The following is a 20801-nucleotide window of genomic DNA, read 5'->3' as shown; positions in this document are numbered from 1 at the left end:
CCCTGCCAAGAACATTTCAGTTTAAAAAAAAACAAACCCCTAAAACATAGCCTTGAAGTAGATTCTGTGGGTGCAGACAAGCCGTACATCTCCCTCACTCTCTGGAAATTTCAGCTATATTTTTACTATATTCAAAGATTTTTTCAGTATTTTGAGAATAACAAAGATCACATTCACCACCTTCTGGCCTGTGTTTTAACTCCCACTGGTGCTTTATATTCCTCTCATTCAATAAATGTTGTTGCTGAGTTTATTATTCTTAAATAGAATTTCTGTAGATTCTTATGTTAACTAAGAAAATTAAAACCAGCAGATTTTAATGCCAGTTAAGATGACAGTGTTTTGAACATTACTTCTCTTTGATTTTGCCAAATATTTTGCTTCTTAGTAAATCTTACAGGAGAACAAGGAAGGAGAATAGAACAGTCCTTGAAGGTACTGCTGCTAACATTGAAAAATTTTCTAAGATCTTTTAAAGTAAAATACTTACATTGGAAACAGTGAACTCATAGTAAATGTAGGCTTTACTGTCAATTGTACCTAAAAAGTGAAGAAAGAAGTTTACATTTGCAGTGTGGAAAGGAACAGCATTAAAACCACAACTGTGGCACTACTAGACACCAATGGATTTCTAATTATTATCATTACTGCATTTAGAGACTGCGCTGAGTGTCTCAAATATTTACTAAAGTTTCTCTGAGAAATGGAAATGTCTCCTTTACTTTTTTCCTTAGGACAGTCTCCCAGGATGTCTGATTTTCTACATTTCCCAAACATTCATTGAAACCAGCTTTTCTGAAATGTACTGGTTTTTTTTTAATTTTATTTTATTTTACTGTTACACCTTCTTACCTTGTCTTAAATGTAGATGGCTTGAAGCTAATCCTTTAAAATACCCTAAACAGTGCTTTTCATGCAAAAATGACAAGAATAATAGCAATAATCTCTACCACAGAACCATAAGAGAGGAAATAATGCACACCCAGGGAAAAGAAATCCAAATGTTGAGTCAATCTGGTATTTTTTCCACCATGTATGTAACGGAAAATACTGTCATTGCAAACAAATTGTAAACAGTTTCCCTGAAGAGAGTGCAACCTGTAAGTTTTGGTCAGGAAAGAAACTCATAAGATGTTTTATTGCTTTGTTTCTTAACAGAAGTGAGTACAATAATAGCTTTGTTATTTTAGGCCTTGACAAAGGAGTACATAGAGCTGTCACCCATACCTATAGCAGCCACCCAAGACGTTCAATATTTATGGCAGCAATAACCAGACAAATCACAGCTCTATTTCTTAAAAGCATCCCAAACTTCCACAAAACTAAAAATAAAGTAATAGAGGCTTGAGAATTTTTCTGGGTGATATGATTGGTACAATGAAAATAACAAATGAGAGATCCTCAGGTTGAATGCACACTGAAGAGAACAAGGTAGCTATGCAATTAAGAAATGGGAATGCAGTTTTGAAGGCCAAGACCTGCCTGCTTTCATGGAAGTTCAGTTGAACCCCTGATCCCTGCACAAGTGAAACAAATATATTGTGACAAAGGATAAAGGTAGCTTTTAGCAAGAGGAGAATAAACCAGAGAAACTAGACCACTTAAGTGTCTAGAAGAAGGTGATTAGTTGTAGAAGATGTTAGTCTTTTGTTAGTTGTATCTGAAGTAAGAATGCACGAATTCAGATACTGCTGTGGATTTACAATAGTGAGGTTGATTCATATGGGACAATCGCTGTCATCTCCTGAATATCTCCTAAATATCTCTCTCAAAAAAAACAGTCATGCATAGGTAGACACCTGGTGTGTAAAATACCTCCATGAATTACTGCCTGCAGGACCTCTAACTAATTTTCAGGATTATAAATTAAACACACATAATATTGTGTGTCGTTATTTGCATTAACAAAAATATAAGCATTACTTTTTTTTTACCTCAATAGTAGTATGACTCCAACTTCATTTTTATCTGTACATTCTTATTGTTACCAATTTCCTATTTTTTAAACTATGTTTTTTTCAGTGTATCTAAAGGAAACTCTGGCACTTTTGCCACTGACGGCATTCTATGGATACAGCATTGATGCATGAATCAGGAGATTGGGGCTACTTGAAATGCAACACTATGAACGGGCATACACCATAAACCAAAATCCTTAGCTCTGAATGCTATGGTTTGTTGTAAATAAAACAATAAATTCTGTGAAATACAAGTCCTTCAATCATTTTATACAAGCCTAAGCATTTTGTAAAGCTTCTTCAAAAAATCATTTCAGAAGAACCCTTTGAACTCTTCGCTGACTTTTCTAAAAAGTGTGCAATAAAAGACAAAGGTTGAAAGAGCAGCCTAAAGTGTTTAGATTTAGACACTTCATTTTCCAAAATTTCCTTCATCTCAAGATTAACATGAAGTATATGTCTATGGATATAGAATGAAAAAGGTTTTTTCCATTGCTTGAGCATGACCTCTGCTTTCCTTAGACATGCATGTATTCCACGCATAAATTTAACCTCATATTAAAGCCTTGTGTTGTTTGTTTGGTTTTAATTTTAACTTCATCTGAGTTAAGCAGTGACCTTAATCTTAGAGTAAGAAAAAGGAATGTGTGTTGTAAATTGCTTGAAAGAAAAAAAAATGAATGGTGAGGTAAGTGCTGTCATCACCAGCTCAACATGATAACTGCCTTCTAGTGATAGAGGAGCCAATGCAGAGAGCTGCAATGCCGGACCTTGTTCTCACCAATAGGGAGGGCTGGGTGGGGAATGCAAAGCTCAAGGGCAGCCTTGGCTGCACAGACATCAAATAGAGGAGTTTAAGATCCTTAGGGCAGCGAGGAGGGTGCGCAGCATGCTCAGTACCCTGGAATTCCAGAGGGCAGACTTTAGCCTGCTCCAGGATCTACTAGGTAGAGTAACATGGCATAAAACCCTGGAGGGAAGAGAGGCCAAGAAAAGATGGGTAATATTCAAGGATCACCTCCAAGCTAACGAACGATGCATACCAACAATATGGAAGTCGGGCAAAAATGCCTGGGACTGGAGGAATGACGAAACAACCACTGTAGGATGACATCAGGTTCATAACCATCTAAGGAACCTGAAGGTGCACAAGACCACGGGACCTGAGGAGTGCATCAGCAGGTCCTGTGGGAACTGGCACATGAAGTGTTCAAGCCACTATCCATCATAGTTGAGCAGTCGTGGCGACCCAGTTAAGTTCTTGTTGACTGGAAGAGAGGAAACGTAACCCCCGTTTTTAAAAAGGGGAAAAAGGAAGACCCAGGGGACTACAGGCTGCTCAGTCTCCCCTTGGTGCCCAGCAAGATCATGGAGCAGGTCCTCCTGGAAACTATGCTCAGTCACGTGGAAAATAAGGTGATTGATGACAGCCAACATGGCAAAATTGTGCTTGACAAATTTGGTGGCATTCTTTGTGGGGTGACAGTGTTGGTAAGGACAATGGCTTTAAACTAGAAGAGGGTAGATTAAATATTAGGAAGAAATTTTTCACTATGAGGGTGGCAAAAAATGTAACGGGTTGGCCCAAGAGGCTGCGGCTGCTGAAGTGCTCAAGACCAGGATGGATGTGGCTTTCAGGAATGATTCTGAGATTTTGTCATCCTGGTCTAGTAGTGCTTCCTGCCCATGGAAGGTGGTTGGAACTAGAAGATCCTTAAGGTTCCTCCCAATCCAAACCATTCAATGAGTCTATGATCACAAGAAGCGATGCTGACAGGCCTTGCATATTTAGAGTTCAAGGAGGAAACAAGTTCTCTGGCCTCTTTACTAAAGGAGAGGTTTGTAACATGACAAATATAACCCATACAAGCTTACTCACATGCATATACGCCATTATGCTTTGGAAAACACATGGCCTGGAAATAGTTGGCTTCAGCACCATAATTTGGAGGTAACAAAATTTCAACTCTTTTCATAAGCAATTTAATAATTCCAGAAGGTGAATAAAAACTACTGCTAGTTTTTCATCTTCTACCGATTCTTAGCATCAAACACTAATTATTTGCATTCTTGTCCCCCTTGAAACCAGTCTCTATGAATGCCAGAATATGGCTTGACCGCATGGTTTAACAGTCAGCATGTTAATGTAGCAAACATTTATGTATTTAAGGCCATAGTGAAACCTAAACAAGTGAAAACTAAATCAGTAACAATTACAGCTTCACTATTAATAGTGCTGAAAAAGTAATGCTCAGGTATTAATAGGAGGCTTCAATATTCACAATGCCTTATTCTTGCTCCATGAAATCAGCAGGACGATTGAAACTTGTATGCATTAAAGTTTTGCTAATAATACTTATTTCACAATTGTTAACTGCTCACCTGTAGATTCTCCATCATCCCAGAACAAGTTCCCAGAAGCGGCATTATTGTCATCCAGAGCAATTATAAGTCCCATTGGATTCTTGCGGCTGTTGAAAGAGAGATTTTCTGTCTTACATCTGTAACAAATATCAAACCAGTCTGAATGCATCCTTCATGTTCATTTTGAGAAAGTGACGCTCAACAGGGCTGCAATACTTTGAGAATTACCTTAGATTAGCCCTTGGCTGCCTTTCATTTTTATGTCAATTTATTAAAACACATGGCAAGTTTACAAAATGCTATGCAAATAAACCTGGAATTAATCACTGCGCCTGTCATGTGAACAGTTGTGGAAGTGTGGCTCACAGTTACCCCCATATTTCAAGGGCTGCTACTGGTTTGTAACCTGAAAGTCCCAAGGCCAGTCTTGAAGAAAAAACATAAACCCACTCAGTTTTAAGTCATACCTGGCAACTGTTGTGTTAGCTGGTTGTTGAGTAGGGTAGACGTAGCCTCCTCGCAAATGGAGTCCCATTTTGTCAGCTGGCAGGTACATATCAGTCCATTCTTTTCTCACTGAAATTTTTGCTCCCTTATTGACAGGGAATTTAAACAGAATGGGTATGTTCCATTACTCTCTGCTGTGAACTTTTTCTTACAACCTGAGTTTTATCTTAAAGCTTCCTTTTAGAAAAGGCTCAAATTATGTAAATATCTACTTGCCAATGGGCACGTAAAGGCATTGAGTCATGCACTTAACCCACCACCTTTCTTCCCTTATCTCACCATTTACTTCCTGCAGGGTTTACTTTAGGCGTCTCTCACCAAAGCAGGGCTGAAAATCTTGTTTCATCACATCACCATTTACAAAATCTCCCCACAGCTTCCTCTGCATTTACTTACCGTATCATACTCATACCACACAGCATCAGGAATATATGCTTGAATTGAAACCACACCCTGGAAGATGAAAAAGAAATGATATCCAGAAAGGAAGAGAACAATCCAAGCACAATTTCTGCAAAGCTGCTGGGAGGCCACTGAATCAACATTTTACAATTCAGCAGCTCAATGACTTCAACCCAAAGTCGCAACGCTTCAGATCCAGTAGCTCATATCATACCCACAAGTATCTCTGTGTCTTCTTTATTTCCCCCTTTTTTGAGCTGGCATCTTTCAGATCCTTACTTTCATTTATGTATTTAATAAATGGTTTGGTTTTCTCCATGGCATATGTGTTACTGGCATTAACAGTCACAAGTTACAAGATTCTGCCACAGAATAAGCCACAATCTGTTTCCTTGCAGCTCAGACAAGCTGAAAATCAGCAAGAAAAGCTGATTCTGATGGAAATTCAGGGATAAAACAAAGTTGAGGTGAATCAGAATATCAGACCAGATGATTTTGACTCCATCGAGGACTAGAAAATGGGAGCTGTATTTTATAGCACAAAGTGCAAGATTTTTCATTTCAGCAGTGATAAAACTGGAATCATAAATGAAGAGGGGAAAAAAAAGAAAAAGAAAGAGGAAAACTTAAGCTTGCTGGGAATCCATCTACAGGCTGAAAACCTGAAAGTCCCATGCCCACTCTTGAAAAAAAACCAAAACAAAACATAAACCCACTCAGTTTAAAGGCAGACTTTGCAACTGTTGTGTTAGCGAGTTATTGAATAGGATCTATATAACCTCCTCTCAAATGGAGTCCCAGTTTGTCTGCTGGCAAGTACATATCAGTCCATTCTTTTCTCACTGAGGTTTTTGCAAAAACCATGTTTGCACTGGCGATAGAGCTGTGGTAATGCTACTGAACAAGGCCCTCCGCAATCACTTTGCCAAAAGACTTTACAGGTCTGCTCAAGACAAAGAACTGGATCAGAGCAAATTTCCTGGGATCCTTGGGGAAATATCAGAGCCTACTTTTGTGGTTCAGCTTTCTGCAGCATTCAAAAGGAGGGGGAGTGTGATTTCAGAAGGAAAGGCATATATAGTAGAGGAGCTATAACCTTTAAGCTGAATAACAGAATTGTCACAAGACCAAACAGCAAAGGTTCAGAACTTGAAGGTGGTTTCTAATCAGAGAAATAAAGGAATAACAGGACTGGCAGTAGCCTGCCAGAGAAAAGAGCCGGAGCTGGTTCCTCAAAGTATCCCTGTGCCCTATGAAGTGGTCATGAGATAGATACCAAACCAGCCAAACCTACCGGGTCAAGTACAGGGGAAATAAGCAGCCCAGGACCCCACAGGAATTGCTTATAGATATTCCATGTCTCTTCATCAGAGTAGAACCTGGGCAAATGGAAGGATATAGCAGTAACAGTGTTTAGGAAGTATACCATCACCAGCAACCCCAAGATTTCAGGGCAATAACTATTTAGAATCATCACTGTAGAGTGGAATATCAAAATTGCCTTTTTAAAAAAAATCTTACTAGTTTAGTTTTCTTTATACATGTGTGAAAGTGTAGGTGTGCATGTGTCCTTGATATAGCTTATTTAAGTGTACCCAGGGAAAGAAACTATACATATTCTAATATGTGTATTTATGTTTGCATACATATGAAATAGATAATGATTATATAAACATTTAATATTATATTTTCATATAGTATAAATTAAATATCTAATACATATTATTATGGTAAATAATTTTGTAAGCTGACAATAACATCTCATAGCAGCTTCAAGATTGAGTGACATAGCACATGCATAGATGGAAAAATTACAGATAGTTTCTGATTACTTCAAAATGGTATTTCATGAACTGAGAAATTCACAGAATCACAGAATAGTTTGGGCTGGAAAGGACCCTCAAAGATCATCTAGTCCAACCCGCCTACAATGACCAGGGATATCCGCATCTAGATTAGGTTGCCCAGAACCACATCCAGCCTGGCCTTAAATGTCTCCAGGGATGGCTCACCTCTTGGCAACCTGTTTTAGTTGTCTATATATATTCCAGTGTGCACTTTCACAGTCTTTAGGAAGTTCCTAACAATATTTAATGTGTTTCATTATCATAAGATTATCACGAAGGCTAATGAGTAAACTTACTCATGCAAAAGTGGCCGCACAACTGTGTCTCCTTGAGTATGAGCTTTATAAAAGAGTGTATACAGGTAGGGCAGCAAAGTATAGCGAATGTTCAAGTAATACTTAGAGGTTTTCACCAACATTGAATCAGATCCAAATACAGCCGGATCCTGAGACTGAAAGCAAATATCATGGTGTTGTTATTATTGTTGTCGTTGGTTTTATTATTATTATTATTTTCATCATGCAGAAAACCCTCTGCCAAACAAGATGAGTGGGTGCTGTTTCATACAGGGAGAAATACAAAAGTGCACAGCTGCATGGTGTTCACCTTTTTGGTGCTGTGACCTAAGGTCCTAATCATAGAATCATAAAATCACAGAATCATAGAATAGTTTGGGTTGGAAGGGACTTTAAAGATCATCTAGGTCTGATACCCCTGCCACGGGCAGGGATACCTTCCACTAGACCAAGTTGCTTAAAGCCCCTGGCCTTGAACACTTCCAAGGATGGGGAATCTACAACTTCTCTGTAAACTTGCTCCACTGCTTTACCATCTTCACAGTGAGGAACTTCTTTACAATATCTAAATCTATCCTCTTCTAGTTTAAAGCCATTACCCCTTGTGCTGTAACTTGTAAAACTCTCCTCTCCAGATTTCTTGTAGCCTCTTTAGGTACTGGAAAGCTGCTCTAAGTTCTCCCCAGAGCCTTTCTTTGCTCCAGCTGAACAAATCCAGTTTTCTCAGTCTGTCTTCATAGGAGTTGTGCTCCAGCCCTCTCCAGTGGTACTCCTCTTGGCTGCCCATGTTTTGCATTGCATGTCCCTCCTACCCGTCTGTAAGGAGGGCACATAAGGGTTAGCCCAATTTTCATTCTAGTGTGCAGTCAGGTGTACGCTAAAGGGCTCCTACAGTCAGTCAGATGAGTCTCGTGACAGTGGTAGGCACAAGCAACAGTGATGAAACAGCTGCCAAATAAGTGTAGTCCCAATGAACATTTATGAAGCTAAACCTCTCAGATCTGGCATTTCATAGAGAGTTTCAGGTTCTGCCATTTTCAAACTGGTCAGCCACATCACCATCAGTGACAGAGCAATGATTACTAGTAATACTATTAAAGGGAATATGGTATTGTAACATAAAGCATTTTGTAAGAGAAAGCATAACTTACTATGAATCCTATACTGTTGTGATTCCTTGAAAATGGGTAAAATGCTCCTACTTGCATCCATCGTCTGCAAAGTTCTTCTGTGGTGTCATCAGAGAAACCACAAATATCTGCTCCAATCTTTGAATTAAAACATAATATGTTGAATATACGGTATGTTGCAACTCTAGTCGCTACACAACACTTCTAGTTTTCAGAGATGAATTAACTCAACCTTCATTGCTAGCCAGAGTGACTGACCCATTCAACAGATTTGTGCCTCTCTTCTTTCAAATTCAACTATGTCATACAAAAAAAAAAATTAAACTATTACCTAACACTGCTCATCATTTTGTTTCTTCCAAATCTTTACCTTCCTGTTTGTTGCTAATAGGGTACATTGGGAAAAAAGCTCAAGAGTCATACAAGTTTAAATCATGGAAAGGAATTTTGCTATTTCCCTTTTAAATGGATGTCTCTCATTTGAAATTATAAGAAAAGCAACAAAGCTTTTCACATCTATCACTAGTGTTTAAAAACTGCTAGAAGTAACAGGTAGATTGGGATATATAAGATAGTAATTTTGTTACATTTATCTCACCATAGACACACAGCCACGATAATAAAAGCGGCCTAAACCAAAAATCAGTTATTGGATAAAAATAAATATATAAATAAATGTTTAAACCAGATTTCTAAAGGGCATCAATTTGGAGCTGAAAATTTAAGATGGTTTCTAGATAGCATTTCATTAGATAATCTGTTATTACAGAGGTAGAGTTACTGTTTATCCATATGTTTTGAAAGGAGGTCAAAACCTAATTTCATACATAAGGAATTCCAAAGAGGTTAAATTCCAGCATTCCAGGTATCGCCCATTTTATGTGATCCCATGTTGCTGCATTATCTCCCAGCCAGTGTCCTGTGTATTTTCCTGAACCAGCAAAAGTAGACCTTGAAATAAGGAAGCTCCGTTTTCCAGGGAAAATTGCTTCAATGACTCTTAAAAGGAAATAAGACTGGAATCATGCAAAGGAAAAAGACAACTCAGACATCACTAGTTTTCTATAAGGCAGATTTACAGTGACTGATTTACAATAATTATTCATCCCAGGTATTTGGACTCCTTTACAGTTAACCAGGCATATTTTAGCGAAGTTCAAGACATTAATTTTAAATAATCGTTCTATATAGTTTTAACAACCAATTTGTAGCTTTTACTACCAACTTTAGTTAGTAGATTTTGCCTTAGCTGTATTGATTTAAATATAATACAGGACTGTATTATATTTAAATTCCTGTAAATATAATTACAGGAACTGGGCTCCTGTAGAAGTGAAATCTCTTCCTGTTTTGGGAAATGCAGGCCATATACTGTTCTGAAACCTTTTTTTGTAATGATTTTAGAATGCATTTCTTACTTCCGTGTTGATATGGACATGGAATATCCATAAAGACTGTGGACATCATAATGCTTCCCCCACTTCTGTACTGCATCCATACAAAGCGTCTTGGAAAACATGACTTTATCAAGAATACCTTCAATAAAGGAATACAAATATCTCTTTTAAAGCACATTATTATTATGAATGTTTACAATAATTTCTTTAATGCACATTCATGACATTCAAGTCTTTTTTTGTCTTTAATGTTTGCACTAAGGCCGGTATTACTACTACAAAAACAGAATGCTACTCTTGGCTGCTGGTTTGATTAATCTTTGCTATGTGACATTTTCTACTTCTGAGCTTCTCACCCATGCAAAGAATAACTGAGAACTATGCCCTGAATTTCTGAGTCATTATCTGACAACATGTTGGCAATAGTTACTTAGACTTACTACTTAATAAAAACTAAGAAATCCGTTTTAGTTTTACATGCATCTTGAAAGCTACTGATAGTGAGATGAGATCATTATATTATCAGACATAACTGAAGCAACGACAATATTCAATAATAATCTGAAAAGGGAAGAAAAAAACCCATTTAAATAAACCATGCCTTTGATGAGGGTCAAAGTATATCATCATTTTCATAGAATCATAGCATCATAGAATCATAGAATGGATTAAGTTGGAAGAGGCCTTAACTATCTAGTTCCACCCCCCCTGCCATAGGCAGGGACACTTTCCACTAGACCAGTTTGGTCAAAGCCCCTTGCAGCCTGGCCTTGAAAACTTCCAGAGATGCGGCTTTTACCTGTCAATAGTAATGTTCAAACCCCACATGTAAGAACTATGCTAAAATCAGTTTGCACACTTCTAGCCAGCTGCACAGCGATTCATAAACCTTTTGACATTTTGCTTTCTAGTTAAAGTAGATGGACTCACTTGGAGTGAAAGGAGGATAGTTTAAGTCATTTTGCTCACAACCGTTTTTCGAGCCTCGAACAAAGTTAGCTACTTCATTCATATCCTGAAAAGGTAAGATGCAGAATGTAATAAAGTTTCCTCAAATACATTTTCCTAACAAAGTCTAACATTCTATTCTCTTATCCTTCAAGAAATAATCACTTAGAACTACTACCAATCAATTAGGCAAGAATGATATAACTCCAATACTGAGTTATGATACAGCTCAAATACTCGTCCATTCCTATATTAATATCAGTGACAGTGTTGGACAGACTTCTATATGCAGGTTGAGTTTCACATTGCAAGAGCTATATCTTATTCCTCCACAGAAAGGAACTGCATGAATTTCTCGTGTATACACTGTCCCTACCTATGACCAACTCCACACATCTCTCAAGGAAATGTCTTCGTTATGGAGTGTGTTTTGGAGAGAAATGCAGAACCAAACAACGTACATTTTTACTTTCTGTCAAAATGCACAAGGTGACTGTTCTTAAACATGCCCTTTGTAATGCTTCCCAAGCCATTATACTTTCAAACTTTGCTGTCTCCTTCCATGATTACAGCAGTGCTGTAAGTGCATTTCTATGTACATTCCTGAACATGCTTCAGGAAAGAATGCTTGAAAGGAGATACCAAATTTATCTTGAAGGAATTGTTCTAGTGAATAATTTGCTTCGATCAAATTATTTGTTTCCTGTAAGAGATCTGTGCAGTCTTACACTTCATTGCTTGACTTGATGGAACCACAGAATCAGCAAAAATAATTCAGAAAACCTTATTCTAACACATTGTACTGGGTTTGTGTGGTAAGGTTTTGACAGCAGGGGTGCTACAGAGTTGGCTTCTGTAAGAAGATGCTGGAAGCTTCCCCCATGTCTGAGGAAGGCAATGCCAGCTGGCTACAGGATGGACCTGTAGCTGGCCAAGGCTGACCACATCTCAATGGTGCTAGCGCCTTGGGATAATGTGTTTAAGAAGGGGGATAAAAACTTTCACAATGGCAACAGGAGAGAGAATTGAGAACATGTGAGAGAAAGAATTCTGCAGATACCACAGTGAAGAAGGGGAGGAGGTCCTCCAGGTACTGGAGCAGAGATTTCCCTGCAGCCCATGGTGCAGCCCATGGTGAGGCAGGCTGGCCCCCTGCAACCCATGGAGGTCCACGGTGGAGCAGATCTCCATCTGTAGCCTGGGGAGAAGTCCATGCTAGAGCAGGAAAATGCCTGAAGGAGGCTGTGACCCTGTGGGAAGCCTGTGCTGGAGCAGGCTCCTGTCAGGACCTGTGCCCATGTGAAGAGAGAAGTCCACACTGGAGTGGGTGTGCTGACAGGAGAAATTGGTGGAGGACTGTGTCCTGTGGGAAGGACCTCATGCTGGAGGAGGGAAGAATGTGAGGAGTCCTCCTCTGAGGAGGAAGGAGCAGCAGAGACAACGCAGGATTAACTGATTTCAACCCCTGTTCCGCATACCCCTGTGCCACATGGGAGGAGGAGGTAGAGAATGCAGGAGTGAAGTTCAGCCCAGGAATAATGGGGAGGTGGGAAGAAGGTGGTTTTGTATAGGCAAAAAATTAAATTAACTTTTTCTCCACATCGAGTCTGCTTTGCCCTTGACAGTAATTGGTGAATGACCTCTCCCTGTCCTCATCATGACCCACGAGCCTTTAGTTATATTTTGTTTCCCCTATCCATCTGAGGAGATGAATAATAGAAAGGCTTGGTGGGCACCCGATATTCAGCTAGGGTCAACCCACCACACACATAGCAGCTAAAGGACTGTATTTTTCCATATAGGTTAATTTAAAATTGCTACAGCTTTTTAAAATACATGGCAAAATATTCAGTAGATTCTTGAGGTTTTTAGATTTTTTTTTTATTATTATTATCTTTAAGTAAAAGGAAGTAGGAAAATCACAAAAAGATTTAAGAAAAGAAGGTGCTGAGACAGGGAATGAGAAGTTCAAACACAGATTTCATTCATGCCCCATACTTTAAGAAACTTTATTACAGGATATTCCTTTAAAAAATTAATCTGGTTAAAATGGTTTTTAATCACACCTGATTTCCTTGTACTGTATCTAAAATCCATTGTGCCAAACTGTATTTTAGTCCTTTTGTGGAAGAACCTGATTATTCCAAATCCTTATCTGGAATAGCAATTTCAGGTTTACTAAACAAAAATTCCATGAGCTGCTTGGAGCTTACAAACATAGATTTTACGTGTTATGCCCTGTATTCAGGACCTATGTAGCACATATTCACTGAGCAGGTATGCAGGTCTCCACATATTACCCTTCTGAGCGCAAGAGTGTGCTAGCATTTGCTTTTAGCAATGGTCCATCAATTGAAGCACTGAACATCCAAAATCCAGCACACTGAGCATTCAAATGTTATGGTTAATGGTTCAATTTAAAATCTTAAATTAAAATATGAATTGCAAATTCAACAGCAGAAGACATACACATTGTTCACTGATTTCAGGTTAGTAATAATAAACATCCTTTTCAAAATCAATGCAAATTGAATTTGATAAACATCTATCTTCACCTATTTTTTTAAATAAAAATGAAAATTAAAATTCTGAATTACTTACAATCCAGATCCCATCATATGGTACTGTGCTATAAAAGAGTGTGCATTCTTCCACCCACCAGCTAGTGCAGTCTGGGTTGGTGAAGTCTGGGAATACAGTTTCCCCTGGCCACACCTGCCATATTAAAAGGGGAATAACTAATTAAACCTTTAATGATATTAAAAAGAGTTCATATAATCATAGAACAGCCCAGATTGGAAAGGATCTTGAAAGATCATCTGGCCCCACCTTTCCTGGGAAAAAGAACCTAGATGAGATCATCTAGCAGCGTGTTCAATTGCATCTTGAAAGCCTCCAGCAATGGGGACTCTACCATGTCTCTGGGGAGGTTGTTCCAGTGATTCTGTTCTCACCATAAGAGCAACCTGTACCTATTTTCCCTCGTAATCTCCATGTTGCTCCTTGTGAAAAGAGAACCTCTGTCTGCTTTGTAGCTGTCTTTTCAGTATTGGAATATTTTGATGAATATCTCCCATCAGCCTACTCTTCTCTAAGTAGAAACAACCTGACTCCTTTCTTAATAGAGCAGGTTCTCCAGCCCTTTGATCCTCTTTGCGGCCCTTCTTGGATCCTCTCCAGTCTCTCTACATCTTTTTTTTCAATTGTGGACACCAGAATTGGGCACACTACTCCACGTGCAGCCTGACAAGCGCTGCATGGAGTGGGATGATCACACTTCTATTTCTGCTAATGATGACTCTGTGGATTAAACCCAGCATGTGATCTATATTCATTGCTGTAATGGCAAACTGCTCACTCATGTTCAGCCAGGACCCTCATAGTTAGCCATCAGGGCAGTGCTATTTGTTCCAATCAAAACTTTTGAACAAAAACTGAGAGTGACAATCGCATGCATAAAGAAGGCAGAAAGAGTAAGAGTTCCTTAACTTTGTAGTTGTCTATTGCTTTTCTTCTAAGAAGTCATACAGGGAACAATATACAAAAGAAAAATTTCTCAATGAATGTTAAAATACTAAATCAAAAGGAGAATGTGGTAGCTGGCTTTTCAGTCACTACTGAAAATACGTGTGAGGTGGCTGATGAATAGTCCCTTAAGCCTTCAAACCACCTTAGTTTTCATTTCTGTTCCATGTAAAAAGTTAAAAAAAAAAATAAAGAAAGAAAGCTTAAGAAGAATCATGTCCTGAGAGAGGCCTCATAGACTTTAGCTCCAACTGGCAGGTAATTTTACTGAAAGAAACAACTTAGAAAACGAGAGCTTAAAAAGGAGCCCCTGACCTGAAATAAACCATAGCAGTGACAACAGACCAAATTCAATTGCATAAAACTGTAATTACCTCCCCAATTAAAGGTGTTACTCCATCCGATTCATTAACCCAGACTTTTTTGCTCTCTCCCCTGACGTAACTTCCATATGGACTACCATCAGGCAGACTTTGTGTGCTAATAGCAGGGTCCTAAACATAAAAAGGAAACAAAAAATAAGAAGAAACCAGGATACATAAGCTCCATCAGTTTCTATAGACCACTAGAAAGTTAGGCAATAAATGTAAAACTTAGATAGAATAAACAAAGTATAATAATAAACAGTTATAATGATAACATTTACAAAGGAAAAATAAATAGTTAAATGCTTACCAGTATGATAATGTATTTTTGTCCGTATTCATGCATATAAGCTGCAAAATTAGGGAGATCTTTAAAATTCACTTTGTCATAAGTAAAATCTTTCCATTCCTCCATATAGTCAATATCAGTGACCTGCGCATCCTGAAGGAGAAGGGAGTTCAGCTTTAACATGCGAAGTGGTATGTAAAGATACTGTCTGTTAGTCAAACACAGTTTCATCTGACACTTCCCATTTGTTCTATAATGAATTTACTATTGGGACTTTACTGCAGTTTGGGAAAAAGTATGCTGTCAGGACCACTTGCAAACAATGTGTATCGCATCCCATCCTTACAGCCTTTATTAATGATTAATAATTATTATGTTATTTAAAATAATATATTAAAAACAATAATTAATTACATTAAGCACATCTTTGTGCCTAAAAAGAAGTTGCATTTAACATTAGAAGAATTCAAATGAATGTATATATTGGCATTTTTTTAAATAGCCCCTAGACACGTAGCTATTTTATTGCAGTTGCCTGACTTCAAGAGCTATCTGTTTAAATAAAAATGTTCCTTCCTCAAATCTTAGCTTGACATGAGGGTATTTTTATTCTATTTAAGCCATCAGGCTAATGTAATCTGAAATCTAATTTTAAAAGTTAATTGTATTTTACCTTTGACTGTCAATTAAAAATAATACATGGTTCCATAATTGTCCACATGATAATTAAAAAAATACTTCATGAATTAGGTAACATAAGAAGATAAGTGGATATAGTAGGAAAGTATAACTGAAGAAATATTACAATAAAGTGCTTAAATAAATAAAACTTCCTGTAATTAAACCTTACCATTTCCCACATTCTGATGATGCGTCTACCATTAAAAATGCACAAACTCCTTTGACACCAGATGCCTATATATAAGGAATTCATTAATTAAAACTGATGTGAAATGAACCAGTTGCAGAACACTGTGGCCTGGATCTCTGGGAAGTTCTCCTGCAGAGCTCTGCCTACCTTCACAGGGTTTTTGCCTTCCTCAAACTCCATACTTACATAAGGGATTCCAGTTGCCCTGTTCCTCTCCACAACTCTCTTCACCTCATCCAGAGACCCGTAATTGTAGCGGCTGAGCTGGAAGCCCAGGCTCCAGTAGGAAGGCAGCATTGGCAGTCCCACAAGCTGCAAGTGGAGAGCAAAAATCCCACACATCATTAGTGGACACCATGTAATTCACCTCAGTGCCCATTTAACTAGAGCTATATTCCTCAAGTCTGTTTGAGTAATATACACTAAGCTTTAGTCTGTGAAATGAGCAGACCACTCCCAAATGTGGTATTATTCTATGGTGTGTTGTTTTTTTGTTTGTTTGTTTTTTTCTTTTTTTTTAAATATTTTATTTTATTTTGGGGTAATGCCCATTTTTTAAAGCATCACTAAAAACTAAACAGATCTCCAGAAGTACAAAAAACATCAGTGATATCTTATGACCATAAAATCATAACATACCTGTAAGCACAGTATCTACTGTATAATATTGCTGTATGAACAGGAATTTGTCCTTAACATAAGAGCAAGCCCCAGCAAGGAAGCATAAGTTACTCCATGTAGACCATCTCTAGCTCCGGTGACCACTGTGTAAATCAGGCCATACAGACTAATGAATTTAGAAGCTACAGACTTTTTCGGTCTCAAGCTGTTGCATGGTCTCTGCTCTAGCATCTACAGCAAAAGTAGTGCTTAGTTTTCAGCTGCCTGTAACAGGCTAGCTAAAAATATCTACATCCTACCTTAACCCCAGCTAGCGATTACTAATGACAGCCTTTACTTTAGGGGCATACTAACAGTTATTCTTAGTTAAATATATACTGAGTCATATTTTCAGTTAATAGATAACATAGTTGAAGACATACTGTCATATAAAGAGGTAGAAAAAAAACCCACCAACATAAAATCCCAAGTGCTTTTAAAAATCTACCATGCATAATCTCTGTAGCTAAAGGTACCTTCAGGTACTCCTGGACTACTTGCTCTGGAGTGCTCCCCAGGAAGATATAGAAATCAAGGATCCCACCAATGGTTCTGTAGGTCACAGCTGGAGCAGGTTGCACCACAAACTCTGCCAGACAAGCATGCACAAAACCAATTCTGAATACCAGTGAATTCTAAAATAACATTGCAATTTTCTAATTGATTATTAGAAATTTTACTAACAAAAAAACACAAACCAAAAATACTTAATGAACCCCAAACCATTAATTAAACTTGCAAAAAGGGGGAAAGTATTCAGATTACTCTTTTAAATGTCCATATTTCCATTCCCATAGATCCTAAGAGAAGAGTATCAGAAGAAATCCAGTGGCTCAGTCTTCTATCTTTGAATATTTAGTACAACTTTCCAAAACTCAAGGGATGTGAAGAGCTCTGTAAAGCGTACATATATGTGTGCTTATCAAAGAGACTAAAGTGCATTTACTTTCAAGTATTGCTCACTCTAAATTTCGGCTCTGATTCCAGAGTCCTGCAAAGCTGCACAAAGCTGCACATGCTTAAGATATAGTTCTGACCCTCAGGTTTCAAGTGAAATCTGAACATTAACTGTGTACTACTTATTGCTTATGTGGATACGCTAAACACCACAGTTTTGATTCCAGTTCTGCAGATCATTTAAAAAGGTGCTCAGAGCTACAGAGAAAGATTTCTTACCCATGGCATTGCTATTCATTAGGAAAACACCAAAGGAGGCTCCAGTGTTGTCTTCCAAACACAGGAAGAAAGTTTGAACTCCATATAAGTTATCCATTGACTTAAAGAATAAAAAGGGAAAGTAAGATGATTAAAATCTAATAATGGTATCTGTTCTGGGGTATTTAAAAATGTATCACAGGTAGAACTTGAAACTTCTCAAAATATAGCCAACAATAAAAACAAAAACCCTGACACCTTCCTGGCATTTGTCTCTTTTATGAGAATGTTTTGCATTAAAGCAAACACTTCCCCAAATATACAGGTAACACAAGCAAGCAGATGTGATGGAATGGATCTTCAGGCAAATCTGCATATAGCAGTACTATTTCTGGGTAATATCTACGCACATCAAGCAAACAATAGATCTTGATGAGTGCTTTCATCACCTTTCACCATAGATTAGATTTTACATCTAATCTATATTTCTACTATTTCTATTATTCCTGCAAGATAATTGCTTTTATGTCTGATCTATGGAAATAAGAGAGTGACTTCTTATTTTTTATTTCCTTTCTATTTTATTTTCCATTATTATTAGCAACAAAAACCTTAGAAATTTTAACAGCTGTTGTTATAGATGTGCTTCTTCCCCTGCAAAAGAAAACTCAGAGCAATTACATGAGAAACAGAACTTGAGCAATTTGAAATTAACCTGACTTGATTCTGTTCACTGTTTAACTTAATAAGTCTACACTCAATAGAGGTGTTCAGATATGATCTTCAAAAGGGAGGAGATAGGCATCTCAAGCCAAGGGGTACAAATTCCAAATTATTAATTCGTTACATATAGTGATCTCACACTCCAGTTTCTAGTTCAGAAAAACACTGAACTGCTCTCTTAGAGTACAGCATATGAGTTGTTGCTTTATGAAACTGAGGTAACGGCTACAAATACTCTTAAAATTATCAAAAAATGGGTGCCCCAAAAATTGTTTCATAGGAAGTCAGTCAAACAACAGAAACAAATAATTGTTGACAGACATATTTTATCTTGTAAAGGGGCACATGTTAAGGGGAACTTTTAAATCATTTGCCAAGTTAGAAGGGTGTTAACTGAAGAAGCATGATCATCTGTACTGAATGCTGTGGCCAGCAACACATTAGGACATATTGGTATTTATTTGCTTCATCAGTAGAAACTGAAGACTCTGATATTTTAATATTTATCTACTGGTTTTCAAGTGTACATCAACACAAAAATCAGAAATCAGGGAACATTCATCAGTACCATTTAGCTTTTAGAAATAACATGCAGTGCCTGAAAAGTATTTTGGAAAAACACAGTAGATGTTATTAATGTGTCTACTGCAGAATAAGCTTGGATTACAGAATTCATCTGTGAAGAACGAGGTGTAATAAAACCAGTTCTTACTGCAGAGGGGCCAGTATCCCTGCTGAACAAGGGCCAGGTTTTCCAGTTAACATCGTGCCGGTACTGCTTATGCACATGCTCTCCCACACCATAAATGTTGATGCTAGGTACTTTGATGGATAGCTGTAAAAACTGCTCAGCATACTGCAGTGGTCCTATGGTAGTATCAAACCTGATGAAACAAAGAAAAAAAAAAATTCTTTTTGTTTTGGTTTGGTTTTAACACAGAATCATAGTAATAACTCTTTCTGCTCCCTTTAGTTAGAGCTATCTAGCCAGTTCAGGTCTCAGTCCAGGGACCTGAAGGAGAGGGAGGTGGATGGTGTGGAGCCAGAGCAGAACAACCCTTGCACAGATGATATAAGCAGTGCCAGCTGATGGCACAGAAACCTCTCATACAAGTGGCTTATCCGTTTTCAGGGGTACATTTGCACTCATCTTCCACCAAAGGTTTTCACCATGCATCTGTTTTGCCTAGTCCTGAATCCATTCTCCATGGCTATTCACAGAAACTGGAGAGATGGAAAATGTCCTTGGGTGGACAGAAACACAAAAATAATCCACTCCATCAGATTTTTCAAATCAATTGCAGCTTTTGCTTTCCAGAGAAAATGTACCAGACCTGCTCTTGGGTCCTGCTAGGCCAGTCACTACAGGGAAAGGCAGACTATGTCTATGTGCTAGCTGAGCATAGATGAGTGAAGATTAAAGTGATGACATGATCCTTAGCATGGTTCAAATCCCATTTGATGGCTATCACATCTCCTGTGGTAAAGTCTGCATAAAGCAACTGCTAAGCTCTTTAAGGAACATGAAGTTTGTGTTATTGTAAATACAAACAGAGACTGTTGTATACATCTGTACAAACAGAACAAGCCAGAGATCAATATTTCTCCTTTACATCTAATAGTAAAACAGACAGTAAAAGTCAAGGTCATTAACAAAGTTTCTTCTGTTGATTTCATTTTGCACCTTTCACCATTCCCTTTCATTACAGATGAACAATTCCTATTACAAACAAGGATGATGAGAGCTTTAAATATGCAGCCAAACCTAATTTTATTTCTTATTTCTATGGGAAGGACTTGGGAAACAGTGGGGAAATCTGAGCGCTGCTGAGGCAGAGAGCAGTGGGAAGCAGTCCATTTTCTGCAACAGGGTGCACCAAGGATCACCTCACTGCAAGGCAGTAGACACATTGAATCACCCTTCTTCCTTTAGCTCTGCTAAGCTATTGCAGCTATCATGGTCAGCCAGACTCTAGACTCCCTTGACCAGCAATGCTTCAGGTTGTGACCTTGTCTGCAGTCCCCAGCAGTGCCAAAAAGGCTTCCTCAGGCGTCTTATGCATCCTGCCTCTTGATGGATAGAGGGGATCACCCACAGGGATGTTTTTATACAGCCAGGTGTGCGCCCATACAACCACCAAAATGTGGTCATTTGCTATCATGTACATGCTGAGATTTTGGGCAAATTGATTTTAACGATGCAATTAAATAGCTCACTAATAAGCCAAGTGCACCAGAATGTTTGAACTGCTTTGTATTTCCTAAACAACACTAAATATCATCCTAGGAAAGGATCTCCCAGAACTCATGGAAGCAATCAAGCCAATCTATTTCATTCTTTTTGAAATTCATCATGTTCATTTT

The 20801-nt window shown here is 38.1% G+C and overlaps 1 protein-coding gene across 1 annotated transcript in view; it reads right to left on the bottom strand.

Moving 5' to 3' along the window:
• Window positions 1-20801, bottom strand: part of SI (sucrase-isomaltase) — a 56189-nt gene that overhangs the window by 26244 nt on the left and 9144 nt on the right. The window contains exons 6-22 of the mRNA XM_061452613.1: window positions 19150-19321; window positions 17736-17835; window positions 17036-17148; window positions 16086-16211; window positions 15050-15181; window positions 14749-14868; window positions 13451-13564; window positions 10832-10916; window positions 9923-10040; window positions 9332-9503; window positions 8526-8642; window positions 7375-7529; window positions 6526-6610; window positions 5226-5282; window positions 4790-4914; window positions 4341-4429; window positions 491-540 (exon numbers count right to left, since the gene is read on the bottom strand). Coding sequence (XP_061308597.1) covers window positions 491-540; window positions 4341-4429; window positions 4790-4914; window positions 5226-5282; window positions 6526-6610; window positions 7375-7529; window positions 8526-8642; window positions 9332-9503; window positions 9923-10040; window positions 10832-10916; window positions 13451-13564; window positions 14749-14868; window positions 15050-15181; window positions 16086-16211; window positions 17036-17148; window positions 17736-17835; window positions 19150-19321 — 1930 coding nt within the window. The remainder of the gene's footprint in view (window positions 1-490; window positions 541-4340; window positions 4430-4789; window positions 4915-5225; window positions 5283-6525; window positions 6611-7374; window positions 7530-8525; window positions 8643-9331; window positions 9504-9922; window positions 10041-10831; window positions 10917-13450; window positions 13565-14748; window positions 14869-15049; window positions 15182-16085; window positions 16212-17035; window positions 17149-17735; window positions 17836-19149; window positions 19322-20801) is intronic.

This window comes from Pezoporus flaviventris, unplaced genomic scaffold (genome assembly GCF_033815535.1).
Source record: "Pezoporus flaviventris isolate CSIRO_AGI_PZ_B2104156 unplaced genomic scaffold, CSIRO_AGI_Pfla_v1 ptg000013l, whole genome shotgun sequence".
In the NCBI taxonomy this organism is placed as follows: Eukaryota; Metazoa; Chordata; class Aves; order Psittaciformes; family Psittacidae; genus Pezoporus; species Pezoporus flaviventris.
This window is presented reverse-complemented; position numbering and strand designations above follow the sequence as displayed.